General features: G+C 42.9%; 1 protein-coding gene across 5 annotated transcripts in view; it reads left to right on the forward strand.

Annotated features, from left to right (window-relative positions):
* Positions 1-25,585, forward strand: part of EPHB2 (EPH receptor B2) — a 776,297-nt gene that overhangs the window by 629,525 nt on the left and 121,187 nt on the right. For all 5 annotated transcript variants that reach the window (XM_085603935.1, XM_085603938.1, XM_085603939.1 and 2 more), the window contains exon 6: positions 13,894-14,018. In XM_085603935.1, the coding sequence (XP_085460061.1) occupies positions 13,894-14,018 (125 nt within the window). The remainder of the gene's footprint in view (positions 1-13,893; positions 14,019-25,585) is intronic.

Below are 25,585 nucleotides of genomic sequence, written 5' to 3' on the forward strand. Positions count from 1 at the left end.
AGGTAGTTAAGTGGGGCAGCCTGTCCCTTTTTTGTGACCTTGTTTTGTGTTTTCGTTGACTAGAGACTTCCAATTCTACTCCACCTTCCTGCTGACACCAGATAACAAAGTGTGTGTCTGGTTCAGTCTGGGGGAAATAAGTAACAGGCAGGAACTGCCTGAAACTGGTCCAAGACCATGGCAACACTACTATGCTAAGGCCGATTGGAGACGGACACCTCAAAGGACATCAAAGGTACTTTGCAATTTTGACTCCAGGAGGGAGGGGATCCTTTGCTTTTTGGGGGTTACAGAAAGAAACTCTTCTGCAAAGAGGTTAACCAGGCCGTAGGACTTCCTCATGGACAGTTCCTCAAAAATGCCTTCCAGAGGCCTAATTTCTAATTTACATTCAGTTACCACTTAAGTGTGGTCCTAGAAGAACAATCTACACTTTTTCCCAAATTCACTATGATTAGTATCATTGTAGGATTTGTACCTCTTGGAAAGTTATGTGCAGCATTGTGTTGCATGCAGAAGTCTTATTTCTTTCTATTCCACATCACGATTTTGATATCTATGGCGTATTTTTCCTGTCAGAGAAGCCTCAAGCCGCTTGCTTCTCAGCCACTGCTCAATTTGTAAAATAAATTAAGTCATAGGGCCCATAGTGTTTTGCTCAGAAGCCTGTGCCAGCTCTGATGAATGTCAGGGTTGCCAAATACCAAGGCTGGCAACTTTTAATTCCACCTCAAGACTCTTCAATTCACCTCCTTACACTCTCTTACCCTTTATCCTGCTCTTCCAGGACGTTTTTCATGTCTTTTTTCTCCTCTTGTCACTGTTTTCCTATCTTTCTCTTCATCCTATATGTGCCCTTCCTGCTTTTTTCTTACTTGCTCTATATCAAAGTGTTACAATAACAAATAGGTTCCTGCCCACAGAATGAGTGCTGGTGCCCAGCATGTGCAGTCACAACTCAAATTAAGCACTGCTTTAAGCACCGGTATCAGTAAACCATTCAGTACGAGTGCAAGAGGATGTGACATAAGAACCAGAGCTGCTGACTTTGCACCTGGGGAACCGGGTTCGAGTCTCTGCATCAGCTCAACATCCTGTGATTCTGGACAAATGACTTAATTGCTCCATGCCTACAAAAAAATTAATGTGTCATTGTGTGATGTAACTGGCGCTCATGTAATGAATGCGCTCCAATACCTTTGGGTCGAGTTCGCGTTATATAAAACTGCAAAAAAAAAAAAACGACACAAGGGGGAATCCAGCAGGCCTCGACGTCAAATTATAGCCCTTGCTGGCAGCTGTATTGCCATTCAAACTGTCCTCAAGAATTTGAGCTTACATTTGTACAGCTGTTCTTTGCTGGCACAAATACAATGTTATTTTTTTGTGTGTCTTTATTTTTTTTGACAAAGGCTCAGATAGCTTTTAACAATTGTGTGATGGACAATTCTGAAGAGTTTGGTTATATTTAGTTATTTTTATTGTTGAGTAGCGTTGTCTTTATCTCAACAATAACTTATCGCGAGCAATGCATTTTCAAACAATACTTAATAAATCAAACCTTTTAATAAAGTGGAAGTGGGGAAGCCTAGTTGCAGGATACCATTTCCTCACCCCTGTTTTTCCACTTATAATAGCTCACTCTAAAAATTACACTTACCTCCTATAAGGGTAACACATCACCTCTTGAAAGTGGAGGAAATGCCCTCCTTCAGACACAAGACTAACTCAGTAATCAACAATAATTAACAATCACTGGATTAACCACTAACCTTGGGCTACAGAGTAACATGCTACCTATCATAAAACACTTCAACATCTTGTAAGTGGTAGTATTCATATAAACATGCAATTAGAATACAGTACAATATTTAAGTTGCATTTTGCATCAAGACATTAGCAAGTAGAATACACCAGTTTTGCCTGGTGAGCCTCCAGTTTTTATTAGTTAATAGTCAACTAATATGTTTTCCATATATTGATGTGAAATGTATGATTAAATGGCCTTGTTCATCTTACTTCTAAAAACCTCAAACACTCTTTTCAAAGCATTTGTTTCATATACCCTTCCCCAGGCGTCTTAGCGCTTAACGGAGGGTCAAAATATGCTTAATATTGGGCCTATGCAATTTGTTTGGTGACAATAGTGTAAATCGTGCACTTTTGTATTATGTAAATTATATCTAGTTAAAAAATTATACACGTAATTTCACACACTTTTTTTTTGCTTCGAGGACTGGTTCGACTAGAAAATGCCTTGCAAAAGACTCATTCCTGCAGAAAAAGTGTTATGGGTGACATTTTGTCCTTGAATCAATCCCCTTGCCAGTCTCAAGAGTGACCTTTAAATGAAAGAAAGATATGCGTTTGGTTCAATTTTGATTCAAAATGCCCTTAAGTGTATTTCAAGACATGTATTCATAATTTCCTGTAATTTCTTTAAAATGTTATGTTTTTAAAGAAATACGCTATTCAGCACACCGCTACTCAGTATCTTTTGACGGAACGTGAGAGAGCTAAATCTGTGCAGTGTGTCCTGATACCAGCAGCATTTGCAAGTTGTCACTGCTGCAAGAAAAAGATCTACCCATCTGACATCTTTATTGATCCACCCTTGGAAGAGATTCTATTATGACCGGTCTGCATGCATGAAAAGGTCATTTGCGACCACTTGGCGTGGCTTGTTTGTGTTGATCTTCACCGTTGGTCTTAAAATGCGGTGCGTACTTGTGGAACAGTGAGATAGTGATCTTTTATCTCAGGGAGGCTCAATTATTAAGAGGGGTAGGCCTACTTCTCAAGATGTAAAGGAGAACGCTCAATTAAATGTGTGAATTTGACTTGTCCGTCATGAGACCCTTCAATAATGCAAAATTGTATCAAATGTGCCTATCCCAGCAAAAATTCTGTTAACGAGCAATAAAGATGGTCTCTTATTCCCCTGTACTTCAGCAACTTGTATGTTAAAAGCCAGATCAATATTATAGCCTTGTTAAAGCACAGTAATCAAATGTTTCAGTATTAGCCTCTAATTGGTGGGTGCTTTGTTGTTATACATGCTCAGATTGGTTGACATGAGTAAGATTTGTTGTCCAGTCATTGACTCGGATTTCTCATGGGGCAGAGGCCTGACTCCCTCAGAGACATAACAATCAACTTTATTGATCATTGCTAACGACATAGATCCGCTTCCTAGGGGTCTAGCCCAACTCGGCACCTGGAGCTACACAATGCAATCAGCAATTATTGAAAGGGGTTGCCGTCCGTGCTGCGGCTCCAGAAAGAGACCGGGGAGTTATTGATAGACATGGCTCACCATGGTTCTTCATTGGTAACAAATTTACTTTCATGGTTTGAAGACGTGTAATTCCTTCTTTCAACAGGAGCGTGGACGTCCTTCTCCCTTGTGTCCTCATCCATCCATACTTCCTCTGCACCACATTCTAAAAATATTCAAATTAGAGATAACAAGATTTGATGCGAGTTGAACTATGGCCTCTTGATCGTTTCTAATGTACCGTAGACCCTCGCTGATGCTAAAACCGTGTTATTGCCTTTCTCCCTCTAGCACTACACAGGAGGGCACGGTAATTAGATAAAGATTATTGGTTTGCGATGCTAAAATGGATTACAGCGTCTGAGGACAACACTATTAGCAATTTCTGGGCTGTGGGATGAGCCTAAACTCGAACGCTGGTATCAGCAGCACGCCCGGGCACAGCGAGTGCATCTAATAACACTTGTATCTAGTAAAGTGGTGCCAAGGGTACAAGCATGAACAATGTGTTTAATTGGGTGCTATCATGACAAATGCAGCTCATCTTTTCATGTAACAGGTTTCATAAAAGGATAGTGACTTTCTCATCATTTTGTAAGTACATTCCGTATGCTACCTGTTTTTTTAGCTTATACAGTGCGCATTGAGAAGGACATCCCCCCCCATTGCTTGGAACCATTTTCAGAAGAAGTACATAGTGAATGCTGTACAGTAGAATTTTCAGAAGATTAAGAATGCCGTAGACACTGTTGTCCGGAACCATGTTCAGACGTTTGACTTGCTATAGTCACTACATTCTGACACCATGTCAGAACATTGAGAAGCACATAGTCCCTATTATTGTCCACCATTTTGAAAAGATTTCAGACAGGCACATTCACTATAGTTCTTCTTACCTTACCATTTTTAGAAGAATGAGAAGGATAAAGTCACTCGTCTGGTACAATTTTTTTAATGAAGGACTCGGTCACTAATGTTCCGCATTATTTCCAGAGCAACGAGAATGCCTTAGTCACTATTGTCCAGAACAATTTTCAAAAGATTAGGAAGGACATAACCCCTATTGCCTCTTTCGCCATTTTAGAAGAATATATAGGACATTGTTGCTGTTGTCTGTCAGTTTTCTGAAGCTTGAGAAGGATATAGTCATTGCAGTCTGGAATCATTTTTAGACATTTGGCAAGGGCATAGTAGTGACATTCTGACGTGATTTTCAGAATATTGAGAATGGCATAGTCACTATTCCCTCAGATCATTTTTAGAATATCAAGAAGGACCCCCTCGATGATTTCCAGCTCAGTTTTCAGAAGCTTGAGAAGGACGTAGTCTTCATACCTGGGACCATTTTCAGAAAATTGGCTGATGGGATAATCCATCACAAATGTGGCAGATGTCACGTCCGCTTTATTACAAGAGCATTAAGGCCGATGGCACTTGTAATACAGTTGATGGTATATTTGTCATGTTTATATGGAGTGTCACTCCCACCAAACTTTAAATAAGGTCCACAGTCACTAAATTCTGACATGATGTTCAGAAGATTGCGAAGGACATAGTTGCTGTAATCCAGGAGAATTTTTAGAAGATTGAGATGGATGTGGTTATTCTTATCCAGCGCGATTTGCTGAGCTCCCGTTGTTGTTTTGAATGACTTTTCCTTCAAAGAGTGAAACACTCGATGAGTTGTTTGGCAAAGACTTCTTGGATGTGATGCCTCTGACTTTCATGGCACGCGCATGTTTACGAGTAACATAAAGGGCAACTTATATCTTACTTTGTACTGGAATGGGTTTGTTCAGTATATACTAAACGACCTTCTGGCCCTACTTAGGACAACCCAAGCCTCTTTGGTATTCTTTGGCAATCACATTCATTCTGCCGTCCAGAACACAGACGCCCTTTCTTTGAGGCTGCTCCTGAGACTGGTCACTTACAGTGTGAACTAGCAAGGGACAGCGGCTGTGAAGAGCACTCCCTCGAACACCACTTGAACCTTCTGCTTCAGTGATCCTGCATAGCATATGAAACTATTTTCACTTTCACTTGTTGACTTTCCATTTCACTCACGTTTGCCTCAGACAGAAATCCTCACACCTACATGGAGCCTGTGTATCCCCTTCTCCTATTGCCTTTATGCCTTTCCACCATCCTTGTGTACATCACTGCCTCATTTCCTCCCTTCTGTCTCTCAGTATTTGATATGCATCAAAGAACAATTTTCCTCTTTTACACTACATCCCTATCTCTCTTTGCCGTATGTGATTCTAATAAATAAAATGCACTGCCTACTTGAGATGTGTAGGATTTTGTTATCTGCATGAGACTAGCCAAGCATGCAGACGCCATCCGTAGTCCTGTTACTATGCTATGCCTAATTTTAAATCACTCTACATATTTAAAAGAGGTATGTCATAGAGTAGGCTAGATTAGTCTTTACGGGGCCAGGCATATTTGTATAAAGTGAGCCAATTCTGTGTGGATATCTGCACAGAAAGAGGCCACAATCTGCTCATTTTATTTTTAGAGACTGGTCGTTGGTCGGCTTCAATGTTATTCCTGAATAAACCTTAAATGCGTCTAGTGTGTCAAAACAGGTGTAGGATCTAGTGGGATTGTGGGATAAATCCCTTGAAATGCCCTTTGATTTTGAGAAGCAGTGGTTGACGAACTTACATGCTCACCTAAGTAAGGGGGGTAGACCTTGGTGGGAAGGGAACTGCGAGGATGTACCACAAGTCCAGGGTGACAAATTCTGGCTGATTTTCCCTATTTTTCGTCCCTTTATGGGTTGTCTCATTAGCTCTGATGATAATGGTGCCATCTATCATCAGACTTCTGAGAGCAGGTGTGCGCTGCTTCTTAAAAGAACAAAGGAGGTGGCTCAAGCTGATGAAGCACACAAGAAGGTCAAGGCCTGTGTCTTGGATATTTTTATATTTTGCCCAGGATACAAAGCTCTAGGGTGCCGCTTTTTGCATGTTCTTATAATGTCGTGAGGGTTTAAGGGTGCCAGCGGACGTTGCTAAGTTAGCATTAGTTCATGCTCTGCATCACCGCCATCTTGCCGCTTATGCACACGACAGTACATATCTTGGTTCCCGTAAACACCTCTGCTCGTGCTGCTTCACATGGGAACTGTCTGCCTTTCACTATTTCGGTTGTGCTCTGTGTTCTATTCTGTACATCGTGTTCAGGACAGAAAACAACTTCACTGGTTAATTGGCTTTGGTCCGTCCCACACATATAGACATAACATGAAACTCAGCTGTGCTACTGACTTTTCAGGTGTTTTTAATATGGCACGAGATGCAAGTTAACAACACTTTGGAGAAAACCTTTCCAGAGGAAGAGCTGTGCCTGTCCTGAGATGTAAATCCTATCATCTAAGACTTGAGGTAGGGCGTTCCGCTGTCCAAGCCCAGAGGTCTTCCACTGATACAATAAACATAGCTTGTAGCACAGGGAGTGTGGTAAAGCGCTATAAGGCTTCATCCACTGTCATTATAATATGCTGTCCCCGTTCATATTAAATGGATTTGTAACTATGCTGATTATATTGTTTTTATGTATTTATTTGCTAATGTTAGCACTTATACTACATTACAGAGCATGTTAATTGAAATAAACATTTTTAAACTATACAGTGTCTCTGGTTACTCAAAATGTGAACAGGTATGAGTATCTAAGCGAAAGAGTGTCTTGTTCCCACAAATTCTGAGAGGCCCCGAGTCGCATGTTTTAGGATATCCAATCATTGGTAGCTCCGCTGTAGTATGAAGAACGAATGGGGAACTATAGCTAGCCGGATAGGGGTTCTGGGCACTGAGGCGTGTTTTTGGTACACCACAATACACCGAAGTCCTGGTTTCCTGTGCATAGTTCTGTGTATGTGCAGAATCCCTACAACAGTAATACAATGACGGAATCGATGAGAAACCCTTCCACCCTGGAAATTAGACACAATAGGGCTAAGCCTTAAAAGAGGAGACAAGTCACTGCCAAGCAATTTTAGACCCATCTCCTTGCTGGATGGTGTGGGCAAACTGCTCTGCAATGTTTTGGCAAAGAAACGTGAACCTTTCGTTGCGAAAAAGAAGAAGTCCTTCAATTCTGCTCAAGTATGGTCAGGTACCAGCGGTACTGAAACAAAAATTAGGTGGAGGCCCCTTTAGAATTATATGGAGCTGAAGTGCTATACAGAGCTAACCTGTGGCGACACGTGAATGTTGATTCAGTGTCACTATCCCAAACTGCAGTCCTGAGGAAATTGGCACTTCCATCCAGTCTTCTCAAAAGATGTTACTTAGTATGGAGTTAGGTGTACATAATGGTAAACAACTATTAAACCAGTGATCAAGTGGGCAAGGATGTTAGCCCATATGGGGAAGAACATTTACTGGGACAATTGACTTGTTGGAAAGCGAATATGCTTCAGATCTTTTGCGGATGGCCTGTGTAAAGGATATTTTATTAAAATGAAAATCTGTGATCAACGAGAAGTACTGGGAGAAATTGGGATGCTTTCGTCATTAACTGTATACTTAACAGTTCACTTAGAACTGGTTATTTGCATTATAATTTTTTTTTAGGCCTGGTGGTTTTACCTCCTTCGATAGACATCTTGGCGAAAGGGATCTTTATAAATGTGTTTACCGATAGGATGTTTACCCTTGACAGGTTTAGTACCTAAATGAAGCAAATGGCTTCAAAGTTGCTGCCACTGTTCCCCATCAATGGAAGAGGATGAAATGAACTTACTATTTCTGTGCCACTTGTATGTTCAGTTGCCAAAAAAATGTCACACCCCATTTTACCCCTTCTTTTAGAGTCTGGCAACTATGAGAGAAAGGCGGGTTGAAAGCTATGTTTATCCACAGAGCTCGTGAAAGTGCAATATGCTATCCCTATCTTTTATGAGGACTTGATAATATAATGAATGGTTAGGGTAATGTTTTGAATGGTTGGGGTAATTGTTATTTGAATGTATTTAATTCAGTGTTGATGTTTTTAAGTATATCATGTTTAATGCATTACTTTTTCAGAAATGAACTATTTTAAATGCGATTCACTCTACTATTATTTCATGCGTGTGATTAGGTCACATTAAGGTGTGGCTACAGACAGCTTTAGCTGTCCTGAAGGCCTCAAAGTTATCAATTCTTCAAAAAGTACAATAGGAAATAGAGAGGTTGTGTCAGATTTATTAAGCCATTGGCTTTTGTGTGTTTTTTATCGATTGCCATTGCTTGGATGAATAGTCCATTGGGTCAGAGTTTTTCATGAATGGTTTCATTGGCCCATTTCTTTTCCCTTTAGTCTTTGGTGATGGAGAATCATGTAGTAATTTTGATTAATCTGCAGGTATGCCTCGTATGAGTCAGAATATGATCTTAGATGTATTTACTTACTGGGCACAGCAACATTTCAGTTGTTGGTTTATGTGTTTGCTTGTTGTTTCAATGCATGCAACTAATTGGTTCACTAATTTCTCTTGGTCATTCTTCTGTTTTACTTTCCTCTCATGCAGAGCACGAGTCGGGGTACACGCGGGTGGATGGCGTCCACCCACTATTTTCACAGGGTGAACGCCGTCCACCCTGCCAAGAATTTGGGCCCCACTGAATAATGTGCTGAACGCGTCCGGTGTAAATTCCAAACACCGTGACACTTTCAGCAGCGTCTGCATGTTGTCTGCTTTCCATTTTCAGCAAGCACCAAAGTGCAGGTGGGGACGGGGCTTTCTTATTCAAGACTCCTGCTGGGCCCATAAAGGCCGAATTTGAGGGGTCATCAGCCCTCCTTTTGTTCGAGTCTTTTGGCTGAGAGCAGTCAGGAGCCTCATACCTGATGCAAATGATGCGGAGGGCAAACAAAGGCTCACACCTTGTTAGCACTTCACACATACTCAAGAGAGACAGCTTTTCACTTTGTTTAGTCCCTGTTTAGGAGATATACATGCACTGTAAGAATGTCAGTTGTGTTGGTCTTTGCCAGAATTTACACAAAGCAAATTGCATTTATATAGAGCTTACCACACCTGAGGAGGCGTTGAAATAATTTAAGTACCACTACTTTTTCTTGTATAGCCCTACTCATCCCAATGCAGGGTGTCAGAGCGCTTTACATCAACACATGCATATTACATGTACAATAAATTATATACGTTTGTAAATGCATGTACAGGATGTGTAACATAAAACTGGGGGACTGCAAGGTGTAGAAGTCACATATCATCTTCCATAGCTCACAGTGCTATCATCCTCTCAATGCGCCCAAACGTACCCATGATAGACCTGCTAAACATATATGTGAGGGCTTTAGATATGACGTCACTTCTTGTGATGACACTTCCTGTAAAGTCATGGCTTGTGATGCCACTTTCTATGATGTCAATTCCTGTGATGGCATGTGTGATATCATGCGCCGTGATGTTGTGTGATGTGATGTCGCATGCCATGATGTTCCGTGCCATGATATTACTTGCATACTGCCTAACTAGGTTAGTCTCCCCACTTCTTTTTTTAGGACTTGTGCCCTGCTCTCATGAAAACATGTTGTTAGATTTATAGGCGTTTGATGGCAAGTAAATACATGTGCTCACATAGCCTTTCTGCTAATACTTCGAATAACTGCAATTTACTGTGCAAAAGATTGAATCCCAATCATTTATTTTTGCCACCTTAATAATGTGCCCCTTGTATTTTTTTGTTTTTGTGTTTTTTCAATAGTTATTTTTCAAGTGTGAACTCTCACGCCATATAAGGCTCATGACTACAGCGTCCCATTTTTCCTATGCACCCCTCCATCACCTGTTTTCCAGTGTCTCTCATCTTTCCCTAGTGTTTTGTGTCTCTTGTTCAGGATCATCCTGTGTTTGCCTCCTCTCTCCCCTGCAGTTTTTCGGGTGAAATGTAATTTTACATTCCTCCTGTGAACAGCATATTGAAGTAAAAATGTTCTGATGTTAATGTGTAATGGGCAACTACAGTATATTGCCCTGTATTACCGTTGAGGGGTTTGGGTAGCAATAAAGCACAAGTGTTTTATGAATGGAACCAGAACCCCGAGAAGGCAATATAGGCCAACATTACATATAGTACGAGTTACAACATATTTTTATTTTGGAGTAGATCTTCTGAAAAAATGCATTATTTAAACTTGTTTAATGAACATAAGTGAAATTCTGGACTGTACTCTTTTGTCTATCATAAAAGGAGGGGAAAAGTACTGAGTTATGTAGTTAAGAATATAGAATTTAGAAAAATACCATTTGTTTCTTTAAAAACTGATCAAATCTGTGGAAAGGAGAGATTGTTGATAATCACTTTTCAAGGTGCAGCTAACAATAGTCATTGATTTTTTGTTTTTAGAGTTTTATATTGCGCAAACTAGACCCAAATATATCGGGTATCAGAGCGCTTTACACAGCAGCAGTTTCATTACACAAGGACACATTCATTTTTGTGAGGCACGGGGAGATTAAGGGCCATATGTAGGTAAATTACATTTACCGATTCTTAAATACCGAATTTTACCGATTCGGTATTTATGAATCGGTAAATGTAAAGTAGGTAAAATATTACCGAATCAGTAAGTGTCGGTATTTTAGAATCGGTATTTACCGATTTGGTAATGGCAACTGGCTTCCCATTCATTCCTATGGGCCTGGAGGCCCATAGGAATGAATGGGAAGCCAGTTGCCATTACCGAATCGGTAAATACCGAATCGGTAATGGGGGAGGCATCATCATGGGTGGCAGGGTGTCACATTGACACCCTGTTGCACCCCTGATTCGTCCATGTGTGCACATGTGGCGCACATACTGCCACATTGCACACTTCAAAGTGCACACAAATGCTTTTTTACACCTATTCGTCATTTACCATCAACTTTTAGTTGGTGGTAAATAACGAATCCCCACACCAACGACACACTCCCCCTACATCTCATTTCAGGATTCGGTATTTACCGAATCGGTAAAATTACCGATTCGGTAAATTACCGAATCCTGAAATGTGCCCCCTACATACCAAAAGCCTAAATACCGGTCGGTAACGGGATATTTACTGAAAATCGGCCGTTACCGACCGGTATTAGGCTTCCTACATATGGCCCTAAGTGATTTGCCCAGAATCACAGGATGTTGAGCGTCGTTGCCGAGACTCGAACCCAGTTCCCCAGCTTCAACATCAACCGCTCTAGCCGTAAGGCTACATCCTCTCCCCAAATATTGATTGGAATTAGAATATTCATGTTTTGTTTATCTTTCATGAATAGAATGTTGATGCAATTTGGGGTTCTCACTATGATGATGAAACCCATATTTCGGGGGGACTCGTGAAATATTTTCGATGTTACACTGGGACCTTAGAATGATTTCCATATTTCACAGATTCTTATGAAATATGGATCTTCATACCACTGTGTTTTGTGCAGTAAAAGCAGCTAATCCTAACACATATAAACAATGATAAACTACTCTGAAGTTACTGTATCAAGGGACAAAATACTGAAAGGTAAGTGCATATGGGGAAAGTATGGATTCACTATTTCTAACTCCACATCTACGTACTTTGAAGTTATGTGTACCGCTTAAAGTACATATATGTTGAGTTTGTTGTAGAAAATCTAGACTTACCTGTCGATAATTTATTTTTGCTATTCTGTTCTCGATATCCTGTCCCATTGATATTGTTGAATTGATATTGGGGGCACACCAGCGACATTACCTGAACGGTGAACAAACAACTCTCCCTCAAATATGTGTAATTCTAACCCCCTCCGCACAAAGGCAATGTTTTAGATACCTGCATATGGAAACCCATGCACTCTCACACCTAAAATGGTGGCCATTCCTCCTAATTTAGTTGTATATTCATGAGGAACTGAGTACGCACATGCACATCGTTCGCAACACACACACACACAGTTGTTGTCTTTCCCCAACTGTGCAGTGGAAATGTGCTTAATACACACTTACTGCTACACACACAATTGGGCCTATGAAGTTAGTATGCCCTTATTTTCCAAGCAGTGCTAGTGTAAATGTGCTTACTCAACTATAATACTTAATTTTCAATCAATAAATGACTCCCTTACACAAATGGACAAAATTGCATTGAAGAAGCCGACAGGCACGCGCAATATCAATGACTGTAGAGGTGGTGTGCAGTGTGAACAAAATGGTTGCTGTCGCCCTACAAGCCGCCACGTGCTCAGTGCGGTCGGTGCTACATTCTAAATGAGCTTGTGTGTGTTTTCTGGATGATGCTTATGTGCCTGATTGCGGTGACAGCCTGACATCTCTCTCTTGATTCTGTGGGTGGTGGTGCGTGGCTGTTTAGTTAGTGGAGAGATTTGCCTGGTTAATTCCGACGTCTGTAAGAAATGTCATACATGGGGAGATTGTGTAAAGCTGTGACAGCGACAAGCCCGCTTGACTCATGCAGTGCTGTATCAGTGTTTTCTGTTGCATTGTTACGATAATTTTTTTACAGGACAAATGGAGGGACAGGAGAGGCCGTTTTCCACTCACAAAGGAATGGGAGGTCCAATAGGAACAAGGGCCCTAATACAATAATAGCAAAAAATGTTCCTATAGTTCCTCAGAGAAGAAGGAGACAGAGTAGTGTAAACGCAAGAGGCTTTAGGAGGATAAAACACACCGTACAGTCAGTGTGGAAAATCCTTATGTCGGATATAAATGCCCTCACACACCCTTGCAGGTGTCATGCTTCATCATTTGGGCTGCTCCTCGTCGGGCCGGCGGTGCAATGCCCGACGGGCTCCCTAAAAAGGGGCTCTTTGGCGGAGATCTTCAATCCGACTGCCGTATAGATGAAGTGCGGGTATGGGGCCAAATGAATGTAGATATAGATAAGTGATATTAAAATAGGGTAAGGAATGCCTATTTGAGGTAAATTTTATTCAGATGGCTTCCTACCTTAGTTAAAAACGTGTATACAGAGCACTTGTGTGAGTGTAATGTCTCCTATTCAAGTGGTATGTATATTGCAATACTGGGTCTAACCCAGTATTGCAATATACATGCCCGTCGGGCATTGCACCGCCGGCCCGACGAGGAGCAGCCCAAATGATGAAGCATGACACCTGCAAGGGTGTGTGAGGGCATTTATATCCGACATAAGGATTTTCCACACTGACTGTACGGTGTGTTTTATCCTCCTAAAGCCTCTTGCGTTTACACTACTCTGTCTCCTTCTTCTCTGAGGAACTATAGGAACATTTTTTGCTATTATGATAATTTTTTTAAGACATTGTTTTAAAAACTAATTTTGAAAAGTAAAAGTCTCCCTTCTCTTTCTGACTTCCTCTTTTGCCTCTTCATTCTGTATCTTCCTTTGATTTCTTACCTCTATTTCTCTTATGATATATTCCTGCCATTCGTTCTGTTTTGTTTTTTATTGTTGTTTTGCCTATTTATTTCACTATTTCTTCTCTTTCATTGTCTAATGTTTCTCGGTTTTCCTCTCCCTTTCACTCTGATTTTTCATTGAATTGTTCACCATGGCCCACTTTTCTCTGCTTAAAACCCTTAATTTCGATGTTTTTCTTTTTCTCTCCCGCTCTTTCCCTATGTTTGTCCTCCCCCTAGCTCCCTCCAGTGTCTCCATCATGCACCAGGTCAGTCGGACGCCGGACACCATCACCCTCACGTGGTCTCAGCCAGACCAGCCCAATGGAGTCATCCTTGACTATGAACTGCAGTATTACGAAAAGGTGAGTTTGCCACAGTCTTCAGGGGATCTTTGTTATTTTATCGTGTGTTATGTAATACAATGTCCGCAATTTCAATTGGCACCTTGGCTTTGCTTCGCCTTTAAAATCATGGTGATGGGTGGTCCGAAACGAAGGGCGGTCCTCAGTGGGAAATGGGTCTGGAAACACTTATCCTCAACATGTGTTTATGTGTTCTTACCTTTAATTGAAATGTTGGTTCCAAACTGGGAAGCATTGTCGTTATAGGGCATGATGGGCTTCCAGACAGGCCCTGACATTTGACTGACATAATCTCTGTCCTTACGTCTTTTAATAGGTCATACCAGTTGACAATATTTGTTCTCTCCATTGGTAACTCAGCCACTGACTTTATGCCACCCCAAGCACTTTCTTGTGCATTCAGGTCTGCTTCTATTAGTTTCTTAAGATTCATAAAGCTGTTGGAAGGCACTCTCAGAAAATGACTGATCCTCTTGGCTCTGAGGTCATCCAAAGCATCATGGGAAACTCTCTTGTTCATTAGAATGAAAGCAGCAACTGTCCGTTGCTCCTCCACTCTGTGGTACATTGATAATAGGCTGCTTCTGATAATAAAATTAAGTAATTGAAAAGCTTTGTGATGGATTGAAACTAAAAATATTTTTCTCAGCAGATGCCAGTGGACATAACTAATCCCCTGCTCTGAATCTGACCTATTTTATTAGTCTAGGCAGTTTCATTTTGTTGGTGTAGAAAGCTGATGAACAGGTTCTGACCTCATATTATTTTGCAGCGCAAGGTATCCGCACCATGAAATGGTGATGTTTCTTTCCATGGTGGTCTCAGCAGATGAATTTATGCTGTCAGCATGCATATTCAGCGGTATGGTACCAGAATATCGAACACTAAATATCCTGCTACAGAAAAAGTGTAGCAAATCTTTTAGCGACCAAGATTTAAAACAGTTAAGTATGTACACCTATGCATCAGATTACTATACTGAACTCCTTGTGCCGTGTACCTTGTTAATGTTTATATCTTCAAGGTAAGTAGATATAGATTTAAGAACAGTTAATCTATACTTACCTGTATATACTTACCTTGTCAATATTTTGGACATCGATATTTTTGCTATGATGTTTTTCTAGCCCAGGATGCTTGTAGCCGGGTATTCTGCCAGATACAGTTTAATTATAGATTCCTCACTATTAGAATATTCCCCAAATTCCAGACAGGATCTGGAAATCTTTCTCAACAGTGCTCCCGCCTGCGACTAGGCTGTGCAGTGCGTCTCCTGGCAGGGTTTCATCTGGCTCAGAAGTGACAGAGCAGAGCCGCATATAAGATCCACCTCTGTGTGCCTACGTCAGCTCTTTTCTTTCTGTGCCATCAAATTTGAATCCATTGCTCCACTATTACTTCATTGGGTTTTGACGATCCCAAAATGAAATATAGCGTGGAAGGGAAAGATTCCCCCTCCTACAAATACAGGCTTCAAATCATGCTGTGATGACAGAAAACAGACATTTCTCATGCACAAAATATCTCTTTGGTGCTTGGGTTCGGGGTATGCCTGCAAGTTATGCGATGGGTGTGCCCTTATGCACCCAAAGGTCTTCCGTGTGGTGCTCTATCCCCATGCGTAGAGATGATGCACAGATTTCTCAGTAGCCACTCAGGCCTCCCATATGACGGTTCACATTTGCTCAGCGACAAAGCTGATTCTGCACTAGAATGCTTTAAGGGGTGTAGAGCCACAGCATGCTCTCTAGGTCTTTTAACCTCTGCCAATTTATTCACCAGTTCAGAAAATAGCAAGACTACTCCATGGGTTTGGCATACAGGCAATGCCAGTCTTCCCAGCAGCCTCTCGAGTCACCACCATCTTTTAATGGCTATGGACATGAATCTGGCAGGCAGCATTCAGTTCACCCAGGCCATCAGTCCTCTCAGTCCCAACCTTCCCAATGGTAATAGCTTCCAAGCCGCTGTAGTTTGACTCTAGTGCTGCAGAACCACTTTGTGAGAGAAAGAATCCAGTACTTTCTCCTAAGGTGGCAATCCATCACATTTGACAAATGGGTCTTCCAGATTGTTCAGCATGGTTATGCCATACCATTTCTTTCTGCTCCACTGCACCCCATTCCCACACAAGACCAGCTCTCGGAGAAGCAACTGTCCATTCTAATGTAGGAGGTACGAGTTATACTTTCCATTGATAGAGAGTTCTTGACACAGAATTAGGGATGGGTTGTTACTCTCTCGGTTTCCTCATAATGAAGGAGGATGGAGAGCTTTAGCCCATCTTGAATCTTCACCCTCTGAATGCCTTCCTGTGGAAGGGCAACCTCAAAATGCTTATGTTGGCCAAGGTTCTGTCTGCCCTGGATCCAGGCAACTAGATGGTTGCCTTCGACCTGGATTATCCGAGGTCTTTATTTTGATATCCATGTCCTACAGTCCCACAAACATTGCCCGCTTTTCAACGAAGGCCAGGAGCATTTTGAGTTTGTGGTGCTCTCCTTTAGGCTCACCAGTGCCCTCGGGTGTTCATGAAAGTGGTGTCGGTGGTCGCCGCACATCTTCAGGCTTTGTGGATGAACAGTTCTTCTTTACCTCAACAAATGTCTTTTGAAGGGGGGCTCATCACAGTCAGCAATAGACCACTTCCAGACAGCGGTGAACTCCTGACATCATTGGGGTTCACAATCAATGAACAATGGTCGCACCTATTTCCTTCACAGGAGTTTCCTTTTAATGGACCTCTGATTTACACAGCGCAGTTCAAGGCCTTACCTCTGTTGCAACAAGTCCAGGACATATGATCCCAATGTTTCAGGCCCAGTCCTGGATCTTGGTGAGAGCAGCTCTGTGGCTTCTTGGCCTGTTACCCTCCTGGAACATGCTTATCAGCTATGTCAGGTGGCATATTTGAGCTTTGCTTCGGAATCTGAAGCTCACATGGGCCCGCTCCAAGGCAAGCAATCAGATACCATTTAGATTTTGGAGGTAACTGCACATGGTGAGCTCAACTGTAATTGTTCCATGTTCAGACCCCTCTCTCACTTCCCCACCCAGATCTGATGTTCCTAATGGATGCGTCACTGATTGGTTTAGGAGGACATCTGGGGGAGGTAGAGATTTGCAGAATCTGGTCTTTAGTGGAAGCCCAGCTCCATATTAGTCTTTTGGAGTTGCTGGATATTTATCTGGGTTTGTGCGATGGAACCACATATGTGTGCCATGCCGTCTCAGCAACGCAAGTCTTAACAACAAATATGCCTTTACCACGCATGCCTCTACCACAAATTATTCATTGCAAAGACATTTATGATAAGGACAGGTACGTTTTAACCCTCCAACCCCTACCCCCGCCCTGACTCCTAAAACTACCCCCTCCCTCCTGAAAACCAACGCCCGCCCTCCCCTCAAGTTCTAAAAACGTCTCTGCCCCCAATCCTAAAAACGACCCTGCCCTAAAACCTACCCCAACTCTCTCTAAGCCCTAAGAACTACCCCGCCCTTCCCTTAGCCCTAAAAACTACCAGACCCCTGAACCCTAAAAACTACTGTGTCCCCCTAAGCCCATAAAAGTGCTACAATCCCAGCTCCCCACCCTGAGCCCTACAACGGCCCCTACGCCCCTGCCATCTAAAACTACCCCCTCTCCTAAAAAATAACCCCCTCTCCCTAGGCCTGAAAACTACCGCAACCCTCTCCCTCTAGCCCTGAAAACTACCCTGACCCCTGCCCTGAAAACTACCCCAACCCCCCAGCCCTGAAACCTAACCCACCTCCCAACCCTGAAAACTACCCCAAGCCCCTCAAAACCATAGAAACTAACCCCCTTCAAAACCCGGCCCCAGGCACACTTACCTCACCGAGTCGCATCCTATCCCGATCCTTCCTCCTTCCTGGATTGCGTACCCGAGCACACATAAAATATCAAACAATAATTGTCATATAACAATATGATACAGGACAGATTCTTTGTTAGTTGCACTTTAAGTTTCTTGCTTCCATTGGTCCAGCCAACATGTGTTTTGTCGCCCGGGAGTACCCGCAACTTCCTCAGGGCTTGCGAATTTGGTACGTTGAAGATTCTACCTACTTGCGACTGGTTATAATTCCGTCCCGGCCAATAGGCAGGGAATTAAAGTTGATTCTGTCAGGTCAGGGTGTTTCTTGTGCATATGAAATCGCTGTGTAGTCGCTGGTTGTCTAATTCTTTAAATCCTATCGTCAGTATAGCAAACACTTTTGTGCTTTGGCGTGTGTTCACGTCAATTCCTGGTCTCCAATGTGCCTGAGGTTGTGGATGTCAACCTTGCTTCCAGACATCCATCTGCAAAGTCCATTTAAGCCTGGTGTTGGGATAAATATGCTGGTGGCCTAGTGTGTAGTGTGCAAAACAGACCCTTTGCAAGCCAAACCATTGCATGTTTTTCTGTTTATTTGATCTTTTGCCCAAGAAGGCTTGTAGGGGGCAAAATTAAAGGGTATTTGCCAGCCCTTTAGGCATTTTGGCATTCGCTGGATGAACCACCATTGTTTAAATCACCTATTTTTAAGTGATTTCTTAAAGTTTAACACACTTGTTCCTTTTCAAACCGTTTCTGATGCCACAGTAGGATGTTAACTTGGTCTTGACATTTCTTATGTGTACTTCCATCAAGCCAATGTACAGCTGCTCATTGTGTCTTCTGACTACTGTCTTCCTCATTATCATCACTTCGCCCATTGCCTTAGTAAACTCCAGGCCTCATCGGTACAACCGCCCTGCACCACCTTTTTTCCAGACAAACTGGTGCTGAGGACTCGGGCGGCCTTCATGTTGAAAGTTGTAAGTCCCTTCAATGTTGGCACTCCGTTACTCTCCTAGCGTACTTTACTCCACCTCTCCCCTCAAAAGAGGAGGAAAGAATTCATCAGGTGTATCCCAAGAGAGCGTTTATGTTTTTACATCATTCCTACCAAGGACCATCAGGTGGATGGTCAGCTTTTTGGTGGTTCATCAGGGTGAAGAAAGGAAACGCTGTGCAGAGGAGAACTCTGTTGAGGTGGCTAGTCCTCTGCATTAACACAAACTATGTTTTGGCCAAAAAGAGGCCTCTGTAGAACCTGAGATCCGATTCCATCAGGGCTAAGACCTCTACCACTGCAGTGACATGTGGAGTACCTGTTCTTGACATTTGCCAGGCTGCGGCATGGGTGTCGGTGCACACGTTCACGAAGCCCTGCTGCCTTGACAGTCAGGTCTGGCTAGAAAAACATTCTGCCCACTCGGTACTGCAAGATTTTTGGTCTAAGCCCCCTCTACAGACTGAAGGTACTGGCTTATTATCTATCTTAAATGTAAGACTCTGCGGAAAGAAGTGTCCATAAGAAGAACAAGTTGCATACCTTTGTAATGCTTTTTCAGAGGGTACTCTATCTAACCACAGATTCCTCACCAACCTCCCACCTCCCGTACCGTGGCATGGCCTCATTATGCCATATAAAAACGTCCTAAATTAGAGATCTGCACCCTAGTACGTCATTTGATTTTTCTTCGCTACCCAGAATAAGGAAAGAGTTAAGCAAGAAGCTAATGTCAGCGCCGAGGGGTGACACATATGAAGCTTCACCATGTCACTTTCACAGTAGAGCAAGTCTATATGGAGCTGCATGGCGCCACTCTCACTTGCCACTAGCGAGTGAGAGCATTGCTATGAAAAGTTTCTGGATCCAGTTAGGCACCTGGGGAATAATCTAATGATGAAGAATCTGCAGTTAGATAGAGTTTCCACCTGAAAAAGCATTACCGAAGGTAAATATCTTGTTCTTCTGGTATACAACCGATCCACCAGAGTATCAGGGTGACAGAAGAGACATCACGCATCCTTTGGCAGCTGGTGACATCATTGCATTGCCCCCTCTCCCACCTGAAGCCTGTCAATAGCCTTTTATTGGCAGCTGATGGATGGTGTTAAGGGCACAGCATAGAAGCAAAACAAGATGAATATGGTTCTTTGAGCCTTAATTTCTTTCTTTCTTTGTCTCTGGTTTCAAAAGTATGAGGTCAGGGACAGCGAGGGCAATGATATCTGTACCAATAGACAGTGCCTGGCTGGCAGCTGCTGAAGTCATTGTGCTCAGGAGGTGCGTCCCTCTATGCCAGCTCGCTTCAACAGTGCAGCTATTTCGCAAGTGATATCTGTATAGGACGCAACAGACTTAGGCTCGGCAATGGGGAAAATCTCTTGTATCAAAGACCAAAGTGAGCAGGCTTATAAGGTAAGTTAGGTTCTCATCGCTGCAGTTCATCTAAAGTGCTTCTGGGTAATAGGATGTGTTGACTGGAATAACATGGACCCCACGTCAGGAGATGGATATGGGGATACAACTACCAGAGGGCTGGGAGGTGGGGACTGTCAATTGCGTTTTCATTTCTGTCTGGCACTCGCAGAAGACCCAGTTAAAACTTTATTAATATAGTTGATTGAGTGATTTGAGTGTCTCAATGTGTGAATTCTATGGAGAAGGTGCTGTTATTGGTTTCAGTGGTACTGTCAGGTTCTCAAGATATAGATCGCTGATGGTTGGTGATCTGTCTGAGAAGCGACTCCTATGGAACGTCAAGGTTTTAGCACTTACCTAGTAGTTATCGCAAAGAGGCACTTGAGAGTATCTGTGAGTGGTCAAGCCCATGCATCTGCTGTGTTTTTGTGTGATGAGAATATTGGTCTTAAAATGTTTTCTGTTACAATGATCATTGGGTATTTGAGAAATACTATCTAATCTTTTTTTATCACCAAATATGTTGTTTGACTTTTATTTCTATGCATGAATGGCATCTGTCCAGGGACATAGCAGCAGGTCTGTGCCTGGGCCGTGTTCGGAGCAGATTTTTTGCACGGCTATGCTGGCTTTAGATGTTCTTCTACAAAAAAGGGATACTTTCTCATACCTGAGACTCTAATACCCATTTTTAAGCCGATTAAAACACAGATATGCATGCTTCATGAAGGGTTACAAGTAGAAGGGGAAGCCCATATTTCATCATTTTTATTTAGAGTATAGAATTGTAACCCTTTTGTGTTCCTCATATTGTCGAAGATTGAATGAAGATTTTTGTGTTATTGCATAGCAGACAAGGGTGATTCTAGGTCAATGGCAAGTCTAGGAACCTATTTAGAGGCCACCAGCAGTGGGTGCAGTTCCCAGTACAAGGTGCAAATTATTTCCCTGAGATTGGGTGGGTGTTTTTAACATGCCAGGTTGCCCCCTCTGGCTCATCTCTCTTGGTTACACCCTACCTCTTATTCCCGGTTGTCCTCCAACTTTCAAATTTAAGTCGCTGAATTATTTTCTGTGATCTGTATGCTGTTCAGTCATGCCCTAATGCTGGGTGACCAGTGGTGCTGAGAAAGTCTCTTGTGCTGTCTGGCGAGCATGGTGCCCTACGGGTGTGCACTATGCACAGTGCAGCACAGTGCACTGCTCAGGTCTTCCATAAGGAAGGATGGAGCATTTGAGGCCCCCCTGAAGCCTGTCAGTGACATGGAGATATGGTGATTGTAGTTGGCATTTGTATTGTGCCTGGGCTGCCCTTGGTGTGGCTTTCCAGTGCGTTTGGTAGTCTCAGAAGGACTTTGCTATTGGTTCTGAGATTTCCATCGTAGGCTGCAGTCCGAGTCAGGTGGTGGAGATGTGCCGGCAGTAGAGTGAGTTGGAGGGTACCTCTGCTAGGTGTGGCAGTTTTGATGAGTTATGGGTGAAAGGTCTTAGTCTTTGGTGAATGAGACCAGAGAGATGTACCAAGTGGTTTACACATCTTCTGTATCGATAAGCGTTCACGTTGAACAGGAGGTGCGTGTGTGTGGAAGAGTCTGGGTGAAGTCATAGGTTGGTAATTACATATTTGCACTGCTTTGGATGTGTTGTTGATGTTTATTTGTTTGTTTATGTCGAGATCCTGCCAATAGATGATTTCCTTCAAAAGAATTGTAAGTGGGCTGCAGTGAACCATTAAAATACTGGTTTCAGGCAGTGACTGACTCTTGTTTCTGACCCGGCGTTGGAGGGTTAGTCGCAGGCGAAGGCCGATGACCAGGAAGAGGGCCTTTAACAGCCGGTATAGCTTGAAGCAGAAGGGTTATAATGCTATTAGAATAATCCACCCACTGAGAATAGAATATTCTAAATTATAAAAGGGAGAAACAGCAGGACAAACATTGGGATGTTGGAGCAGAAGGCTTACACCAGCCATTATTGGCCCTGAGCCACATCATTGTCTTCAATGGAGCTCAGTGCATTACTGTGGTATAATACGATGATATACTGCGTTTTTCTTTAGTAATTATATAAATCTTTTCTTCTTTCTGTATATATTGAACTGTATGACAGTAGAAAGGAAAAATAAATGTGTTTGTGCTTCCAGTGAAGGCTGACACGTGAGGTCTGTCTTCACATGTTCTGATACCAGTGAGGTCCAGTGCCCCAGGGGTCTGCTCATACTTTCTGTGGAGACAGATCCATATAAGATCCATGTCTGATGCCCGGTCTGGGGCGTCCGTTCCTTCTTCCATGGATGGATGATATATAAGAGTCCTAGTCAGTGTCCCTGCTGTCTGTTCAACCCTCCCTTGATCAGTGGCGGCTCACACAGATAAACGCTGTGGGGCGGTGAGGTGGGTTAGGGGGTCGTGGAAATCAACATATGACAGGAATGTGAAAACTAAATTAATAAAACCACTTACCTTGCGCTCACCGCATCGCTGACTTTGGCGATGCGGCGTGCGCAAGGTAAGTGGTTTTATTTACTTATTAATTTAGTTTTCACATTCCCGTCGTATGTCGAATTCCACTACCCCCGCCCCACAGCATTTACCTGTGCGAGCCGCCACTGCCATTGATGGCTGCTACATGTGGGATCCGGTCAGTATACGGATGTCTGCTCTCTCCTCCATTGACTCTGCATGCATGGGGAGCCCGTGCAGTGAGCTGGTTTAACTTAATTGGAAGTAGTGTGGGCTCAGAGCTGCGGGAGGCCATGTTTCAGCTCGTTCGAAAGAACATGAGATACAAATCGTCTTGGCAGCAGGCGCCGTGTTAGGCATTTGGAGCGCTAATTTCATTGTCATAATTAATGTTTGTTGAAGGCGTTACCCTGGTTTAACAATCTGTAGCTCAAGAACTGTAGCTTAATTTACACCGCTCTCACTATTTAGTAAATAATTTATGGAGATTTTGCACAGCATTTCTTTTGCACCCATTCGAATTTTGAGGCCGCCAAGCAACAAATGGTCCTAGGATGCTCTGATCTCACATTTATTACAGACAGTACATAGCACAACTCCTAGAAAATCGTTTTGAGAAAGAGAGAGTGAATAAGTAATTTATGGATATTTTACATGTGCAAAGAACGATTGAGGGTGCTAAGCAAGGAGACTTCAAATGCAGGCTTGAAAAAACAGAAATATATCTATCTATTCAGTTGTTCAAGGGCAACTTGGATTCTAACCGTGACCTCTTAACAGTGCAGACCAGTGGGTATTTTTATACTATGGTATATACCAGGATTTTTGTATAGAAGACTTTACACAAATTGCATTGCCTCTTGGTGCTTCAGAGGAATAGACTTGTGTCTGTGGTTATGGGTTTACTTCACTGACACTCTCAGTGGGCGTGCATGCCTGCAGACGTTCCCTGGCCCACCAGTGTGTCTATGATGTACTCTGGCAGAAGCATGCCGCAGATAGCAGAGGTGCACTACTAGTAGTTGCAATACGAGTTGGGTTTGTCCTTTTGCCGCTGTATGCAGCTAGAGCTACATGGACCGGATGTGATCCTCAACGGTGGATAAGAAGGGTGGATGTAAACCTTTGCCTCACTCTCCCCGAAGGATGTCGGTGCACCAGCCCTTCTAGCCTTACCTCGGGGTTGCCCCCAGTTTTATGTTTCAAGTGTGTATGGTGCTGATTAGATGGAAGGTTGACTCCCTGGTAGTACAGGCCTACTAGTCCTACCTCTAGGTCGCCAATGGTTTAAAGATTTTATGTGGTGTTGACCAGTTTATTTTCAGGTGCCCCAATGAAAGATGGAAAAAGAACAATTGATAGACAGAATGCAGAGAAATGTCATGCATTCACTCCAGTACAGAGATATAGGCCTAAATCCATCGGTTCTTTGCTCCCCAAGCCATTCCAGTATGAACCCAGCAATATGCAAATCAGTCTTGACCCTGCGCCCAATGGGAACAGTCCAGCCCGAACTGCCAGGCGAGGTCCTCCCTGGACTGAAAACAAGCATCCTAGGACCGGTTTCAGAATGAGAGATGGTACATTAGGCAGTTCGCTTGTTGCTCTTTTTTTATAAATATGAATTTCGGGCCTGATTCACAAAGGGCCTCTGCACTTGTGGAGGGGGCCCGCAATCGTGTGGGGGGGTCTCTGCTCTCGGGCAGAACCTCCGCAATGAGAATTCTCACTACGGAGACTCCGCTCCGAGTGCAGAGACTTCCTCACGCCTGAGAGGCCTCCGCCACGAGTGCGGAGACCCTTTGTGAATCAAGCCCACAATCTTTATCATGATGCCATATTCAAGACTGTATCATTATTTGCTCTAGATATACTTGTAATATTTCAGTTCATGCCCCCCGAGCGGTGATCTTAACAGGAATATATGTGAATTCTCAATACAAAACTATGTCTCATGTTATGTTTTAATGAAGTTCTATATATTAAACAAGTTTAAAAATGCCTTGTGTGATTTGTTAAATAAAAATCAAGCTATGTCCTACTTGGAGTACCAATGAAGTTGTCTCTGACTGTTACAGTCTTGCTAACTGTATGATTGGGGTTTGACATTATTGGTTTGGGAAGGGCAACAATATTGCATGGATGAGGATACTATAAAGGCTGAGATTTTTTTCTCATGCGTAGTGACTAGGTTTAAGGCAAAACGCCCTGTAGAGAAGATCTACAGAGGGCTGTATCACTAGGGGCAGGGCTAAGGGTGGTCAGAGTTTAAGATTTCCTTGTGTGCGAGGTTGATACAGTTTGAAAAGATTTCTCAATTTGTTTGCCTTTTTAAGTTTCCACTTTCTAATCTTCAGACTGTACGGATACAAAGTTGTCAATCTCAAACTGAAGTGATGGTGCTATCCCACCACGAATGGTCATGTGAACAGACTTGAATCTAGATGAGAGAAACAGGTCTATGCATTTGGGATCAGAGTTATTAATATTTGATGCAGTGTAACGCGGCAAGACAACCTGCTGCACTGCATCATATGGAGAGGGCATGAATGCGCCATATTTCCTAACATATCGCGCATTCCTGCTCTCTCACTGCGCTGGTGCGTTATGTGTTACCTAGAACCAATGTATGCACCCTTGCACCAAGGTGCAAGGGTACCTGCGTTGCAGGCGGGATTATTTTTGAGCACGAAGGGACACCTTCCCACACAAAAACCATCCTTAGAGGCGTTTTCCTCTTTCTAAGTGTGCTGCAGAATTTGGTGTGTCCTTCGCTACCAGTGGGGTCCATCTTTGCAGTTTTGATAGCCGTTCCCTTCGTACGACATCCTATGCGGCTGCATACGC

This window comes from Triturus cristatus, chromosome 1_2, assembly GCF_964204655.1.
Source record: "Triturus cristatus chromosome 1_2, aTriCri1.1, whole genome shotgun sequence".
NCBI classification, from domain to species: Eukaryota; Metazoa; Chordata; class Amphibia; order Caudata; family Salamandridae; genus Triturus; species Triturus cristatus.